General features: G+C 42.0%; 1 protein-coding gene across 2 annotated transcripts in view; it reads left to right on the forward strand.

Moving 5' to 3' along the window:
• The window catches only part of LOC140482229 (myosin light chain kinase, smooth muscle-like), a 430,871-nt gene that overhangs the window by 214,137 nt on the left and 198,518 nt on the right, over nt 1–18,216 (forward strand). For both annotated transcript variants that reach the window (XM_072579340.1, XM_072579341.1), the window contains 4 exons: nt 7,611–7,776; nt 13,319–13,340; nt 13,516–14,852; nt 17,409–17,612. In XM_072579340.1, coding sequence (XP_072435441.1) covers nt 7,611–7,776; nt 13,319–13,340; nt 13,516–14,852; nt 17,409–17,612 — 1,729 coding nt within the window. The remainder of the gene's footprint in view (nt 1–7,610; nt 7,777–13,318; nt 13,341–13,515; nt 14,853–17,408; nt 17,613–18,216) is intronic.

The following is an 18,216-nucleotide window of genomic DNA, read 5'->3' on the forward strand; positions in this document are numbered from 1 at the left end:
GGCAGTGCCCACACTGTGATAGCCTCGTGGCTGCAGGTAGAATTGGTGTCAGGAAGAGGTGGGAATTGTATCACTTCCTGGATGATTGTGTGGCCCAAAGCTGCATGTCTTTAAAATCTCCTCCAGTGGGTGGACATGGCCTAAAGGTCCATTCTAACTTTCTAATCTTCCACCTATTCAGAATTTTAAAAATATTTTAAGATAATTAACACAATATTCCATAAATCAGTGGAAAAAGAGCATCTCATTTATTTTCATATCCACAAATGGTAATGATCCCTGATCTGAAGTAACAAAATGTGAAAATAATGACAGCTGTTCCTTTGAAAAAATTCATGAGAAGGAATTTATCGTTCATTGATTCTCTAACATAGATCCCTGAGTTCTCCTCATTATATCAAAAACATATGTCCTTCAGCCACAAACATAGTGAAATTAGGTTTTTTGGTTAATTTTGCAGCTTACTGCAAGTTGCACTTGTGTGCTTTCACTATGTGTAATATTCATTTGAGTTATTATTGCCATTCACAATTTCAGTCTGTGTTGCCATGGGGAGACATGAGTGTAATGCATGTCTATAGTCGTGTTTGAGTCCAATATAGCTGACCCACCGAGAGTTAACACTACAGGACTTCAGAGTTCTCTGAAATGGATGAGATTTAAAGCTGTGTATCTGACCCATTTCCTAGAAGCAATAAAAAATAGTTTGACATCCCCCGATCACACTTATTCTTCCTTTGACAAGGCTGTTCATTTGAACTCAGCAGGGGTCACTGCCAAGTTGAGTTGATGCTTTGGATTGGTGGATTGGAGGGAGGAGGAAAGGGGAGCTTTCGTTGATTAAAGAACAGACATGAGTCAGACTGTTTAAAAACAAATTGTGGAAAGTGGGAAGCCAACAGGCACTGAAGCCCTGTGATGGAATAATGAAGAGGGGAGGTATCACTTAAACTAGCATGGTGACTCACTCTGGTGGGGTATTCAGATCAGATGTTGCACTGAACAGCAAGAGTATGCATAAACAGTTTGTTCCATTTGCACTTTCCCATTGACTTCCTGTGGTATTTTGTACTTGAGGCCCTTGCCATCCACCTGTTCAAAAAATTTTTGTTGTCTCTATGGGGCATCCAGGACCTCGATGAACAGGGCAAGCAACAATATATCTCTCACACGTCTTCATTTTGATTGATTAAAATGAGCGAGTATCAGTTTGAATATCGAATTCAGAGTCAAATCAGATACAGAGAATGAAAAAAGAGAGCAAAAGGAAGTTTGGATTGAAAAATAAGAGGCAGAACAAAAATGGTAAAAAAAAAAGTTTAAACTTAAAGGATAGACCAGATCTAAAAGTTGAAGCTCTAATTTGGACGAAGGCTAATTTTGACGGTATTAGGCAAGAACTTTTAAAAGCTGATTGGGGGCAGATGTTCGCAGGTGAACAGATATAATGAGAGTCCAGAGACAATATATTCCTGTCAGGGTGAAAGGAAAGGCTGGTAGGTATAGGGAATGCTGGATGACTAAAGAAATTGAGCGTTTGGTTAAGAAAAAGAACGAAGCATATGTCAGGTATAGACAAGATAGACTGCGTGAATCCTTAGAAGAGTATAAAGGCAGTAGGAGTATACTTAAGAGGGAAATCAGGTGGTTTTTCTGTGGAGCCACAGGAGGTGGGGAGATATTAAACGAGTATTTTACATCAAAGGATGTGGAAAATATAGAATGTAGGGAAATAGATGGTGACATCTTGAAAAATGTTCGTATTTCAGAGGAGGAAGCGCTGGATGTCTCAAAACACATAAAAGGGGATAAATCACCAGAACCTAATCAGGTGTACCATTAACTCTGTGGGAAGCTAGAGAAGTGATTGCTGGGCCCCTTGCTGAGATATTTGTATCATCGATAGTCACAGGTGAGGTGCCAGAAGACTGGAGATTGGCTAACGTGGTGCCACTGTTTAAGAAGGGTGGTAAGGACAAGCCAGGGAACTATAGACCAGTGAGCCTGATGTCATTGGTGGGCAAGTTGTTGGAGGGAATCCTGAGGGACAGGATGTAGAGAGGAACCTCGATTATCTGAATATCAATTATCCGAAAATCGGATTATCCAAAGGAAAGTTCGAGGTCCCCATAGAAAAACTACATCAAAGATGTGATTCTAACACTGATTGCATCTTTTGTTTACAGTGATTAAACAGGCACCATTTCCAAATGACTGACCTCCTGCCATCCCTCTCTCCCCACACCTTCTCTGGAGTTCTACAAAGGGGTGTACCCTAATCACCCCACCCACTTGCCCAGATAATCTCTCCAACATTGTCCTGTGTGGGAGGCGGTGTTGGACGGGTTTGGGGGGACGGGGTTGGGGGTGAGGGGCGGTGTTGGATGGGGTTAGGAGGTGGGGGACAGGGTTGGGGGTGGCAGATGGGTTTGGGGGCAGGGCGGTGTTGGACGGGGTTGCGGGCAGGGGATGAGGTTGGGGGCAGAGGGAGTGGTGTTGGACGGGTTTGGGAGGCAGGGGGCTGGGTTGGACAGGGTTGAGGGCAGGGCACATGTTTGGGGGTGGAGGCGCGGAGGATGGGTTTGGGGGCAGGGGGCATGGTGGGGTTGGGGCAGGTGGGCAGGTTTGGGGGCAGGGGTCAGGGTTGGGGCGGCTGGGCAACGCTGGGAGGGCAGCAAGGAGCAGGGTTGGGTTGGGTGGGCGTTATAGGATGGGGTTGGGGGAGCGGGAACAGAGTTGGGGTCGGGTGGGTGGTGTTGGACAGGGTTGGGGGAGTGGGAGCAGAGTTGGGGTCGGGTGGGCCGTGTTGGACGGGATTGGTGGTGGGTGGGTGGTGTTGGACGGGTTTGGTGGTGGGTGGGCGGTTTTGGACAGGGTTGGTGGTGGTGGGTGGTGTTGGACAGGATTGGTGGTGGGTGGATGGTGTTGGACGGGTTTGGTGGTGGGTGGGTGGTGTTGGACGGGGTTGGTGGTGGGTGGGTGAAGTTGGACGGGGTTGGTGGAGCGGGAGCAGAGTTGGGGTCGGGTGGGCCGTGTTGGACGGGATTGATGGTGGGTGGGTGGTGTTGGACGGGTTTGGTGGTGGGTGGGCGGTTTTGGACAGGGTTGGTGGTGGTGGGTGGTGTTGGACAGGATTGGTGGTGGGTGGGCGGTGTTGGACGGGGTTGGTGGAGGGTGGGCAGTGTTGGACGGGGTTGGGGGAGCGGGAGCAGAGTTGGGGTCAGGTGGGTGGTGTTGGACAGGGTTGGGGGAACGGGAGCAGAGTTGGGTTCGGGTGGGCGGTGTTGGACAGGGTTGGTGGTGGATGGGCGGTGTTGGACGGGGTTGGTAGTGGGTGGGCGGTTTTGGACAGGGTTAGGGGAGCGGGAGCAGAGTTGGGGTTGGGTGGGCAGTGTTGGACGGGGTTGGTGGTGGGTGGGTGAAGTTGGACGGGGTTGGTGGAGCGGGAGCAGAGTTGGGGTCGGGTGGGTGGTGTTGGACGGGGTGCGGCTGGGTGGGCGGTGTTGGACGGGTTTGAGGGGCGGGCACGGGGTTGGGGGCAGGTGATCGGTGTTGGACGGGGTTGAGGGATGGGCGTAGGCGTGCGGCGGTTGAATGGGATTGGGGGTGAGGTTGAACGGAAGTCTGGGGGCGGGTGGGGGCGCGGTGTTGGGAGCGGGAGCTCACGCGCTTTGTGCTGGGGGGATTGTTGGGGTGGAGCCTTGCGCACTCTGCGCTGCTGCAGTCTCCTGACCGGGGTGCAGACTTTAAAAAGAGGAAAGGCATTTAATCAATTAACCTAATAATCGATTATCCGAACTAAATATTGCCCACCCATCTCGTTCGGATAATCGAGGTTCCCCTGTACATGTATTTGGAAAGGTAATAACTGATTAGGGATAGGCAATATGGCTTTGTGTGTGAAAAACCATGTCTCAGAAACTTTATTGAGTTTCTTAACAAAGAGGATTGATGAGAGCAGAGTGGTGGACGTGATCTATATGTACTTCAGTAAAGCTTTTGACAAGGTTCCCCATGGGAACTGGTTATCAAGGTTAGATCTCATGGAATACAGAGAGAACTAGCCATTTGGATACAGAACTGGCTCAAAGGTAGAAGACAGTGGATGATGGTGGAAGGTTGTTTTTCAGACTGGAGGCCTGAGACCAGTGGAATGCCACAGGATCGGTGCTGGGTCCACTACTTTTCATCATTTATATAATGATTTGGATGTGAGCATAAGCGGTATAGTTAGTAAGTTTGCAGATGACACCAAAATTGGAGATGTAGTGGACATCTAGTGTAGTATAATGTAGTGGACATAGGTTTAGGGTGAGCGGGGAAAGATATAAAAGAGACCGAAGGGACAACGTTTTCATGCAGAGGGTGGTGTGTGTATAGAATGAGCTGCCAGAGTAAGTGGTGGAGGCTGTTACAATTGCAACATTTAAAAGGCATCTGGATGGGTATATGAATAGGAAGGGTTTGGAAGGATATGGGCCGGGTACTGGCAGGTGGGACTAGATTGAGTTGGGATATCTGGTCGGCATGGACGGGTTGGACGGGTCGGCATGGACAGGTCTGATTCTGTGCTGTACGTCTCTATGACTCTATGACTCTAGTTCAAGAAGCATTTTTAAATCTTTAATAATCTGAAATAATGAGACTTCACATTGACAATTGTTAATTTTTAGTGGCACAAGAGATTATTGCATAGTATTTAAGAGTTCTCATATTGGCTTTCTGTGACCCTTTATCTCTAATCAGATGGCAAGCTCTCCCTCTGGCCATTAATTGGCTAATGTGGGAGAGAAGATCACAGCCAGCTGACTGTTATCCATGGAATGTGGGCTCTGACTCCCTTATGAATGTCATGGTAACATTCTGAAGTAAACATGGAAAATCCTTCCCTTGATGTCACAATGCAGCTTGATGTTGTCAAGATATATGATAGTGTGTTTCAATGAGGGTCATATCATAATACAATAAAACCCTTTCCAGCTAAGCCACTGGTCTAAAGGTCTGCTGTTCTGACTGCTTTGGATGAGCACTTTTCAGTGCTTGCTATGATGGCAGTTCAGAGAAGAAAGATGATGTGAAACTTGAAAGGGTTCAGAAAAGATATATAAGGATATTGCAAGGATTGGAGGATTTGATCTGTAGGGAGAGGCTGAATAGGCTGGGGATGTTTTCCCTGGAGCGTCAGAGGCTGAGGGGTGACATTATAGAGGTTTATAAAATCATGAAGGGCATGGATAGGATAAATAGACAAAGTCTTTTCTCTGGGGTGGCAGAGTCCAGAACTAGAGGGTTAGGGTGAGAGGCATAAGATATAGCAGGGACCCGAAAGGGCAACTTTTTTACACAGAGGGTGGGACATGTATGGAATAATCTGCCTGGGGAAATAGGCTGGTACAATTGCAACGTTTAGAAGGCATCTGGATGGGTATATGAATAGGAAGGGTTTAGAGGGATATGGGCTAAGTGCTGGCAAATGGGACTAGATTAGGTTCAGATATCTGGTCAGTATGGACGAATTGGATGAAGGGTGTTTCCATGCTGTACATCTCAATGACGTTGGCAGCTCCTCTCACACAACCACCTTACCATGTGCATTATCTTGACCTCCATTATGAAAGTGTGGGAGTTGGAGAGTGCAAATGTGAGTTTGTATGTGCTGACAAAGAGAAACTGCAAAATGAGAATAGAGTGACCAACAATTAAATGAAAAGCACATGTTTGGGTATAGGGAGTCAGAAGTGAGCCATGAAAGAAGTTGTTGATTCTGAGAAGGCTACCAAGTAAGAAGATAATATTGTTAGCATTTCTTGTGAAAGGACCAAGGAAGACATGATTCTGTTTGAACTAAGAGAGCATTGTTATTTTACGATTGGTAGTGAAGAGCATGATTGAGGAAAGGAATTTATTGAAAGGGTTGGGATGGGGGAAAAAAATATTAAGAACAAATGCGGATGCATACTATTGTTAAAGTTAGCAGGTCAGCATGTTCGGGTAATGTTCCTGGGTCCAATAATCTCAGCATTCTTGTTTCAGGCCTGCTGCTATCATATTTATGGATACTTCTATCGTTAGATAGAAACAGAACTTTTCTTCCACCCATTGTTCTTCTATGGTAACTGTAGGGTTGAAGTGCAACTTATTTTTGGATTTTACTTCTTACAGTAACCTCAATATCGTTTGAGCTGGGGAAAAGCTGGGAAAGAGCAAGAATTATTGTCAATAATGGTTCCATTTCAGGACAGCATCTTTAAGTCACCCAAGAGCTTGATCTGAATTGTCACAGCAGTGTCTATAGACACTCTGTATCCCTCACCAAAAGGTAGCCTATGATTCTTACATCAGTCTGAGGTTTACAATTTGTTTACAATGGAACCATGTTTATCACAAATAAGGACTTTCCAAGTTGGTGTTATCATGCATAGCATAGCAGGGACTTTGCATGTCTCTTTAAAACTTGAAAAATTTACATTATTTCCTTCAAAGTCAACAAATTCAATGTAGACTTTTTTCTCTTTGTTGAACAAGAAGAGCTTCTTAACATGTCCTTCTCATTTAACAGAGTTAACTCATCAACTCATCAACTCATTAAAGAGACTCACATTAGCTATCAAAGCATCTCTCTCTTCTTCATTCCTGCAAGATAGAAATTCTAATCTAAGCAAAACTTATCTCTTAAATGAGCAATATATCAGGATTCCATTTTTCCTTTTTATTGCAAATTAAATTGTCTGTTATGTCTTTTGTGTTGGAAAAAATACATAGTGTTTCCAAAACAATTATAACTGAAATCCGAGTATAAGTTTCATTTTATCTTTCAATTTGTATTTTATTGCTTTAAATACCTTATTAACTCTTGCTTCCATTCTGCCAATGACCCCACAGCCACGTTGCATTGGCAGAATGCAGACTTTCAGAGGGAACATTATTGTGCAAGTATTTCTCATCCTTAGGAGAGTGCTGTGCGCACAATTTGACCAGCGAGTTGAGGAAAGTTGACATTGCTCAGTTTGTTTCAAATATGTTGAACATTCAAATTTATGCAGCAAACCTTAATGAGTAAGGAAGCTTGTCTCAAAGAAGATGGAGTACAAATAGCACATCGGTATAAAGTAAGGTCACGCACAAATTTGTTGTTTATCAGTACATTCAACTAATCAAATGCTCCTTGTGCAACAAAGAATTATTGATTGGAATGAAAACCTTGTCTACAGTTGGTTGCAAGTTATAGTCCTAATGAAACTATCTAGCACATCAGTGATTATCTGAAATTAAGATTGAGGGCAGTAGAAATTTGATGTCCACAAAATAAATAATAGAACCCAGTGGGCCATAAAGCAGAAAACTCCAATCAACAGAGCAGGTGCCTGGTGTATTGTTGTGCAGCAAATAAATCAATCTCTTGACAAGTAGTTCTCCTTATTGTGCAATCCAACTGAAGAATAGGCTTATAGCTGAGACTAACAATAGTAAGAATGAAGACTGGCTGAATTGAGAATTGTTGTAGCAATGCAATTGAAATCTTGTTCACTGAGATTTTTTTTGGAATTAAAAAATGCTTTTAGAAAGTAACAATTTAGTTGATTAAAGAATACTCTTTTATTCCCCCCTAGGGTGAGGCAGAGTTGCAGCAAAGTGATCATTTCAACATGTTTGAGAAGTCTGGAATTCACTTCTTGGAAATCCGAGCTGCACGGGCAGAGGATGCTGGAAACTATGTGTGTTTAGTAATGAATAATTCTGGAAAAGCAATGGCATCTGTGGAGCTCATACTTCAAAGTATGAATGCTATTTTGGGCTACTTTTCAGAAAATTTGACTTTGCAAATCCTAATCCATTTACCATTTTGCACCTAATTATTTTTTTAATTAGGGGTAAAACAAGACCACTTGGTCATCACTGTAAACATTGAGATTACAATATGCACTGGTAAACTACTGAGTAGTATAAAACGGTTTCCAATTGTAAAAGTTTGAATAATTCTATATCTTTACCAGACATTATATTGTCACTGAACAATATCATTTAAGTACGTGCTTTGAGACTGATCCACAACTACATTCAGCCAATACAGAACATTACTTTCTTTCTTTTAATTTTGGGTTTATAATCATAAACTTCAGAAAGCTTGTTTTGTATTGAAGTAAGGTGGACCACGTGAACATCATGATTGAATAAAATAAAGCAAAGAACTGTGGATGCTGGCAATCTGAAACAAAAACAGAAATTGCTGGACAAACTCAGCAGATCTGGCAACATCTTACTTTCTGATTGCTAATGCTTTCTCTCCACAGAGATGATGCCTGACCCGCAAAGTTTCTCCAGCCATTTCTGTTTTTGATCAAGGTTGAATAACTCTGTTTGTGTGCACTCCAATGCACACAATAGCAAGGATGAGGGGATATCTCATAAAAATCTATAAAATTCTAACAGGACTAATTATTGTGAATGCAGGAGGATTTTCATGATGACTTGGGAGCCCAGAGTCATTGGTCACAATTTATGGATATGGGGTAGTCTAATTAGGAATGAAATAAGGAGAAACCTTTTCAGTTAGAGAGTTAGAGGTAAGTCTGTGAAATTCTCTGCTACACAGAGTGGTGGAGGCCAAATCTTTGAATGTTGCGAGATGTCATACTTGCGGCTAGAGAGATCAAAGGGTAAGAGGAGAAAGGAGGAGAAGGTAGGAACATGGTACTGAATAGGATGGTCAGCCATGATCTTATTGAATAGCAGAGCAGGCTTGAAGGGCCGAATGGCATAGTTCTGATCATATTTCCTACATTTCTAAAGGCTACTGTGAGACTCAGTCTTCACACTGGGGAGTCAGGTGTACAGTCTGAAACGGATCTTAGACACAGTCACAAAGGTTGGTAAGTGCTAAAATGCACTGGTGAGAAAACTGCCACTGATCCACACTCTTTTACCCTCACACCCATTCCCATGACCATCAAAGTGAAAATTAGCAAATATGACCCTTCTAATCCAGAAGGGAGGGAGGTGAGGAGGAAACAGGAAACTGCTATGGGAAAGGTGTTAAAATCAACCCATAAGTACATTATAGCTGGGCTGTCAGAAAAAAAATTAAGGTAATAAAGAAGCGTCAACAACTTTTGTTAAAGAGAAATCATATTTTAACAATTTAGACTCATGGAGACGTACAGCAAGGAAACAGACTCTTCGGTCCAACTCGTCCATGTCGACCAGATATCTCAGCCTAATCTACTCCCATTTGGTAGCACTTAGCCCATATCCCTCTAAAACCTTCCTATTCATATACCCATCCAGATGCCTTTTAAATGTTATAATTGTACCAGTCTCCACCACTTCCTCTGGCAGCTCATTCCAAACACGCACCCCCCTCTACATGAAACAGTTGCCCCTTAGGCCCCTGTTATATCTTTCCCCTCTCACCCTAAACCTGTGCCCTTTAGTTCTTTCTGGACTCCCCCACTCCAGGGAAAAGACCTTGTCTATTTACCCTAACCATGCCCCTCATGATTTTATAAACCCCTATAAGATTATCCCTCACCCTCCAACATTCCAGGGTAAACAACCCCAGCCTATAGTTCAAATCCTCCAACGCTGGCAACATTTATTAGAGTTCTTTTGAAGAAATGGCATTTGCTGTGAATTATGGTGAGCTCGTTGACATAAATTCCTTTGATTTCTGGAAAGTATTTGACAGTATTCTACATAAAATGTTATTGCACAAAGTAGAAGGACATTGTGTTATGGATAACATATCAATTGGATAGAACATTAGTTGGCAGAAACAGAGAGTATGCAGAAATGGGATGTTTTTGTAATTGGTAGAGTATACCAAGAGGGTGCTGGAGGGATCTTTGCTGGGACCCCAGCTTTTTACAATTTACATCAATGACTTAGATAAGGGGAGTGAAGGCATGGTGGCTAAATTTGCAGATGTATCAAAGATAGTAAGAAAGTATGTTTGAAAAGGACATCACGAGATTGCAAGAAGGGTCACTGGACCCCTAATGTTAACTCCGATTTCCCTGCACAGATGCTGCCAGACCTGCTGAGCTTTTCCAGCAACTTTTGTTTCTGTTTGTGATTTATAGCATCCACAGTTCTTTTGGTTTTTATAACGAGATTGCAGACTGATAAATATAAATTGAGAGGGAAAAAAATCTGCCTGTGAAGTATAATGTGCGAAAATGTGAAGTTTAAATTTTGGTCAGAAGAACAGAAAAAAGTATTACCTAAACAGAATGTGACTGCAAAATCCCAAACTGCAAAGGAATCCAGGTTCTCTAGTGCATTAGAAGTGTGGATATAGAGAACAATGATACTGAAAATAGGCACATTTGTTGAAGCTTTTTATCTTGCATTTGTGTTAACATTTTGCAAGGAATATGTTTTCCCTGGAGCCTCAGAGGCTGAGGGGTAGCCTGACAGAGGTTTACAAAATTATGAGGGGCATGGATAGGATAAATAGACAAAGTATTTTCCCTGGGGTCGGGGAGTCCAGAACGAGAGGGCATAGGTTTAGAGTAAGAGGGGAAAGATAAAAGAGACCTAAGGGGCAACTTTTTTACACAGAGGGTGGTATGGGTATGGAATGAACTGCCAGAGGAAGTGGTGGAGGCTGGAACAATTGCAGCATTTAAGAGGCATTTGGATGGGTATATGAATAGGAAGGGTTTGGAGGGGATATGGGCTGGGTGCTGGCAGGTGGGACTAGATTGGGTTGGGACATCTGGTCGGCATGGACAGGTTGGACTGAAGGGTCTGTTTCCATGCTGTACATCTCTGTGATTCTATGAGTCACTAGATGCTAGCATGCAGATACAGTAAGTAAGCAAGGCGAATGGAATGCTGTCCTTTATTCTGAGATGTAAATATAAAAACAAGGATGTCATTTTCAGTTATTCATTGGCAAGATCACCTCTTGAATACTGTGTGCAGTTTCAGTGTCCTTATTTAAGGAAGGGTGTAAATATGTGGAGGCAGTTCAGAGGAAGTTCACTTGGATTGAGTGGATTGTCTTGTGAAGAATGATTTGAACCAGCTGGCTTGGTTTGTCTGGAGTTGTGAAGAGTGAAGTGAGACATTATTGAAGACTATGTATTGTCTTGACAAGGTGGATGTAGAATTTATGTTTCCTCTCATGGGTGAGACCAAAACTAGGGGATACAAAGTTTTAAAATTCAAGTTCAGCCTTTTTAAACAAAAAAGAGGCAAATATTTAAAGTGATTGAAAAAGGAACCAGAGGCGACATGAGGAAAAAAGCTTTTGGTGCAATGAGTGGTTAGGATTTGGAATGCAATGCCTGAGTGTGCACTCAACGCAGGTTTGGGTAATTATCAAATAGAAAAATTGCAGAGCTACAGGAAAATTGTGAAGGAATGGTACTAGTCAGTAGATATCACAGAAAACTGGTGTAGACATGATGGGCCGAATGACCTCCTTCTGGGCTGTCACCACTGTAATGACTTCAAACCCAGGTTTTGTAGACATGAATATCCAAACTCCCACTCTTTCTCACAGTTGTTTAAAATAATTTTGTGTGTTATCTTGCACAACACTAGCAGGTACACATTACTGTAACAGATATAGCTTCCCTCTTTAATCTAAAATGAAAATTGGTCTTATTGGTATTTTGAATTACCTTATGTTCTTAATCACAATAGGTAGTGTTGATAATTTTGGAGAAATCTTCCCTACTGAGAATTTCCTACTAGAATTAGAAGTCAAATTATAAACCTATTCTTTGTTAATCTAAATTTCTTGAAGTTAGTCTGCCAACTTCATTTACAGTGTGCTTTACTTTTGCGTCTTCTCCTTTTCTACACTCGCTTCTGAAAGGCTCCTGTTATGGAAAGAGAAACTGCCCATGTCCTACAGGAGTTTATCAGAAAGATAGAACTGCATCTCACAGATATTTGTATTTTTGGAAAACTTTATCTAATCATATTAGCATTTTTTAAAACGAGCATAAAAGTTATAGTTAGTAAGTTTGCAGATGACACCAAAATTGGAGGTATAGTGGACAGTGAAGAAGGTTACCTCAGATTACAACAGGATCTTGATCAGATGGGCCAATGGGCTGAGATGCGGCAGATGGAGTTTAATTTAGATAGATATGAGGTGCTGCATTTTGGGAAAGCAAATTGTAGCAGGACTTATACACTTAATAGTAAGGTCCTCAAGAGTGTTGCTGGACAAAGTGACCTTGGAGTGCAGGTTCATAGCTACTTGAAAGTGGAGTCGCAGGTAGATAGGATAGTGAAGAAGGCATTTGGTATGCTTTCCTTTATTGGTCAGAGTAATGAGTACAGGACATTGGTTCAGCTACTGTTGGAATATTGCATGCAATTCTGATCTCCTTCCTATCGGAAGGATTTTGTGAAACGTGAAAGGGTTCAGAAATGATTTACAAGGGTGTTGCCAGGGTTGGAGGATTTGAGCTATATGGAGAGGCTGAATAGGTTGTGGCTGTTTTCCCTGGAGCATCGGAGGGTGAAGGGTGACCTTATAGAGGTTTATAAAACCATGAGGGGCATGGATAGGATAAATGGACAAGGTCTTTTCCCTGGAATGGGGGAGTCCAGAACTAGAGGGCATAGGTTTAGAGTGAAAGGGGCAAGATATAAAAGGGATCTAAGGGGCAGCTTTTTTATGCGGAGGGTGGTACGTGTATAGAATGAGCTACCAGAGGAAGTATTGGAAGCTGGTACAATTGCAACATTTAAAAGGCATCTGGATGGGTATATGAATAGGAAGGGTTTGGATGGTTATGGACCGGGTGCTGACAGGTGGGACTAGATTGGATTGGGATATCTGGTCGGCATGGACGGGTTGGACCGAAGGGTCTGTTTCTGTGCTGTAATCTCTATGATTCTATTTATCAATTCACCTGACAGAGGTGAATAAGATTATGGGTGGCATGGGCATGGTGAATAGAAAGCAACTGTTCTCCTTGATCGAAGGGTCAATAACAGGGGAACATAATTTGAAAGTGAAAGGCAGGAGGTTTAGGGCAGATTTAAGGAAAATCCCAGAGGGTAGTTGGAGTCTGGTATGTGCTGCCTGGTAGAGTAGTTGAGGCAGGAGACTGCAGAACCTTTAAAAGTATGTGGATGAGCACATGAAATGTCATAACGTTCCAGGCTATGGGCCCAGTATGGGAGTAATGTCAGGAATAGTATATTTTTGGTGATGGACTGAAGGGCCTCTTCTGTACGGCATGATTCTGTGAGATAACCCTTACAGGTGAAAAAGCATATAGGTTTGTCATTATTATTAATTTATTATTATAAATCATTTTTCAAATTGTTTTTTTGGTTTTCTTTTCAGATATGTGTTCAACATCTGAAATGTAAGTGTACGCTTTAAACAGCATTGTTAATCCAGTTATAAAATAAGTGTCCTATATGTATTAAGTCTGTCAGGAGGCTGATGTTTGGTTCTTTATCAATTTAATACTGTACAATGTAAATTCATCTGTGTGTGAAAAGATCAATTAGGTAATGAGTTTTATTTTTAATTAATAGTTCTTCGGTGCAACAAAGAAGCAATGCTGCTAAAACTGTTGAACCTCTGGAAACTAAACAGACAACTGCAAATGGCATTCAAATGGAAAAGCAAGAGGCTAGTGCAGTCACTGTTCAATCCAAGGAGAATCTGAAAGCGGTGAAATGCATTCTAGCAGCCCCTGAGAAACAGAAGCCAGAGAGTGAAGAGCGACTGGAAAAAAGAACTGAAGAAAACAAGTCTTATCCAGAACTGAAGTCAGAAGTAAAAAATGTGACACTCCAACAAAAACTTTTAAATGCTGCAACACATCAAGAATCAAAAGTAGAACTAAAGAAAACTCCAATACAACAGGAATCCCAAATCACCACAACAGCCCCTACTCTACTGAAATCCCAAATCACCACAGCGGCCCCTACCCTACAGAAATCCCAAATCACCACAGCAACCCCTACCCTACAGAAATCTCAAATCACCACAACAGCCTCTACCCTCCAGAAATCTCAAATCACCACAACAGCCTCTACCCTCCAGAAATCTCAAATCACCACAGCAGCCCCTACCCTACAGAAATCCCAAATCACCACAGCAGCCCCTACCCTACAGAAATCCCAAATCACCACAGCAACCCCTACCCTACAGAAATCCCAAATCACCACAGCAGCCCCTACCCTACAGAAATCCCAAATCACCACAGCAGCCCCTACCCTACAGAAATCCCAAATCACCACAGCAACCCCTACCCTACAGAAATCCCAAATCACCACAGCAGCCCCTACCCTACAGAAATCCCAAATCAACACAGCAGCCCCCACCCTACAGAAATCCCAAATTAGCACAACATCCTCCATCCTACAGAAATCCCAAAACACCAAAACAGCTCCCACCCTACAGAAATCCCAAACTACTCCTCCAGCTCCCACCGTACTGAAAACCCAAATTGCTATATCCTCCATCCAAGAGAAAGCTCAAATCTTTACAAGAACTTCAACCCAGCAGAAAACCCAAAAAATTCCAACAGGCCCTGTCGAACAGAAAGCACCAAGTATGATAACAAACCAGAAATCTAAGCGTACTCTCATACTCCAATCACACAAGGTGGAGGAACCGGCAATTATTGAAAGAAAAGAGGAGCCGGCAGGGCAGATGGAAGAATGTCCGAAGGTTATCCCGCAGTTGAATGTTGAAGGTTGCAGAACTATGCAGCATTCACAAACAGGAGCTGGGAAACTGCAAGCAGAAAGCAGAAAGATTGCAGAACAAAAATCAATGACCAGAGGATCGCCTCCTGATTTTCTTATTTATCCTCAAAGCCAGACAGTGCTGGCGGGTGAAGAGGTTATATTCAGATGTAAAAGTAAGTGAACAAAGGAAATTATGAATTTGTTTCATTCCTGTATCAGCACAACTGTAAATTTCCCTATGCTCTTTAACATTGACCACAGATGTTCTGGTGTCTAGATTCTGTTCTGAAGCTATCCTTTAAAAACACACATGCTGTCAGTATCTGAACAAAGACTGATGGTGAGAAACTAAGTTATGTAGCTATGCCTTTATCATCATTGGCTTCCTGGATTTTCTCCACTGCCTAACCAGGGGTGCACTCATTGGCTGTCTGAAAGGAGGAAGGCACAAGGATAAAGTTATAGTAAGAGAGGCGGGGCTGTTTCTGCAGTTTAAATCAGATAAGATTACAGGATGAGGATGAAGTGAGAAATGAGAAGCAGGATTAGTTTTAAGCATATCGTCACCTTTAATAGTTACAGCCCATTGACACAGCTTGATCAGTGGGCATCTAGTATAGACACACACAACCTTCTCTGTAAAGATCAGAATATGCAGATACAGCAGCATATGCATTTCCTTCAGGTTAGCTCCTGCTGCCTTTGGTTGTTCACCATCTTGCCTTGCAGGAGACGCAGAATTGTGACAGTAAGTGTTCTGCAATCTGTTTTGCTAATGCGGCTGTCAAAGTTGAATAGCTGGTCGTTTGTGCAACCTGTGAGGTATGCGTGTGAGGTTTACTGCAGTACCCTGTGAGTGAGGATAATGTGAAACATGTCAGCATTGCAACTGAGTCCTGATTGATAAGGATTTTTGGTAGCCAAGTGATGTATTTATTTGTGCCTGATGTTGTTAGTGCAGTCAATGGGATATGACATGTAAGGGTAGATTCACTGACCTTGAAGGGCCCTCTTGTGACACAGCAGTAGTGTCCCTGTCGCTGGGCTGGGAGGCCCAGGCTCAAGCCCCACCTGCTCCAGAGATGTACAATATCATCTCTAAACAGGTTAATTAGAAAAAAGGTTAAAATGTTTTAAAAATCACTGACCTTGATCACTTCTTTGAAGTCCTGGAGCTTTCTGCAGACAGGTCCTTGGGGTTTGAGCTCCAATATTCAACTCTAAGTCAGTCTGCCCCCACTGCCTTTTGACTCTCAATCTGGAAGGTCTCCTTCATTCTATGGACACAGGACATCTTTATTCCTTTGCATCTCCTCCAGCAAGGCCTCCTGTGCAGCATCTAAAGACTTTAGTGCAAACCCATTCCCTATGTTGTACCATTCTTCACTCTTTTTCTCCAGATCAAATTGTCTTCAACCACTGCTCTCAGCACCTGCTCATGCTATAATACTCTTTTAAGAGGTACAGGATAATTTTGAGTGATGCCAGCGACTCAAGATACTCATCCCTGAGGGATGCATACTGCCAATGACTAATGTGATTAGCACTAATTGGATCTCGAGATAATTCAAGTGAACATGTTCTGTGAAGTTCTCATACTTGCATCACAATCAATGGGTGTAGATTAGTAATCATCAGAGGTTTATTTATTTGGAAATTAACTTCAGTAAAAAGCCAAATTGACATAAATTTTACAACCAATCATACCAAGTAATGTATAAAATTCAAAGATTGTTAGAAAGAACCGAGTAGAATAATGTACTAACTATCAGACTAGGGACTCCTCACTATCAAGTGTTCAAAGTTTAACAACTATTATAGCTTTTATTGTGCAGAGGAGATATAGCATTAGGTTTTTCACAAATTTAATAATGCAAAACCTTAATTCAGTTAGTGTGAATTCTGTAGCCACTGTGGGATCTATTTGCAGGTAACAAATAATGAATTTTGTAGCTTGACTGCAAGCTTGCAAAAGAATGGCAGAATTTATTACATCAGTTTGAGAGTGTCTCTAGGCCACAATCATGTGCAGTGTCTGAGTAATTACATTAACTAGGGCCAAGAGTGACTTTGCAAGCCCTTTCTGAACATTTTCAATTACTTTGTATTGTTGTTTTGTGATTGGGAACAGGAGTCCCATGTACAATATCGGACGAATAAAATGTGAAAATAGTGCTGAGAGTGTTGCTTGAGAGGAAATGGTATTTCAGTTAGTGAAACATGTACAGAAGGCTATTAGCTCATTCCAAAATAGAATTGATGTGGGCATCTCATTCTAGACCTGCTTGGATAAATACATCTCGCAGTTTGAGAATGCTATGATATTGGATTGTTACATCATTCAGTGACAAGTTAAAAAGAGCTGGTTTGTTTCAAATGAATTAAATGCCAATGACTGGGTACCTTTTAGGGGGCAAAGTGCAATCTTATCTCTATAGATTATTTTATGAAGTTGTTCAAGAACAGCTGTCTGTGAGATTCACTGTGAGTGGCTTTTTTTGATAACTGCAGGTCATCGACACTTTTAAAGTAGCCAATGCAAGTAGCAATACAATCCCTTCCTTTGTTTTCCTTGTTATACCTTGGTTTCCTTGCTATACCACCTCCAAAATGATTTAAATGATCATCCAGCAGGGTTATAATGACTGATTTATTATTTGTTTTTCTCAAAGTTCCTTCCGATTTCATGTACTGTATTACGATATTTGATTTAAGTTTGTATTGTACAGTTACAGGAAATCCAAAACCAGAAGTGAAGTGGACAAAAAATGGAGTTTTACTGAATCAAACAGGTGGTCTTGAAATGTATGAAAAGGATGGGATTCAATTTCTTTGCATTAGCAGCGTAAATATGGCAGATAGTGGCTCATACAGCTGCACAGTGACAAACCGCAGAGGCCAACTTTCCAGGAATTGGACATTAAGTGTTACAGGCAAGTAGCCTTGTTCCATTAAGTAATTTCCTGTAATGTTATTACAGGAAGAATTAGGAATAGGTTCGTGTGATATTGGAATAGTATTCTTACATTCATATATTAGATCATGCAATCAGATCCCGTCATGCTAGATTGCAAAATCTATTGAGAGGATTTTTGTTAATTCGTAACCTTGTACCAGAAAATGACCCCAACTACTTTCAGATTGTCGTAAAAGATCCAACTATTTTACCAATGTATGCTCAGTTCAGAAAGAGGCATGCCATCTTTACTTAGTCTTGCCTACATTTTACTTGATCCCACGTTACTTGGCTTGACAGGAAGAAATTAAATTAAATCGATGGCAAGAAGCGATGTTGGGTTGGAAGGCATAGCATCTGTGTGGATAGTGTTGAGGAACTGCAAAGGAAAAGTGCTTCTAATGAGAGTTGTGTGCAGGTCCCTTAGCATTAATCAGGATGTGGGCAGGAAACAAATCAGGAGATAAAAAAGGAATATAAGAAAGACTCTCCTATAATATTCATGGGAGACTTCAGTATATGGGTGGATTGGGAAAATCAGGTTGGTAGCTGATGCTAAGAAAAGGAATTTGTGAAAAGTC

The sequence above is a fragment of the Chiloscyllium punctatum genome, chromosome 10 (assembly GCF_047496795.1).
Source record: "Chiloscyllium punctatum isolate Juve2018m chromosome 10, sChiPun1.3, whole genome shotgun sequence".
NCBI classification, from domain to species: domain Eukaryota; kingdom Metazoa; phylum Chordata; class Chondrichthyes; order Orectolobiformes; family Hemiscylliidae; genus Chiloscyllium; species Chiloscyllium punctatum.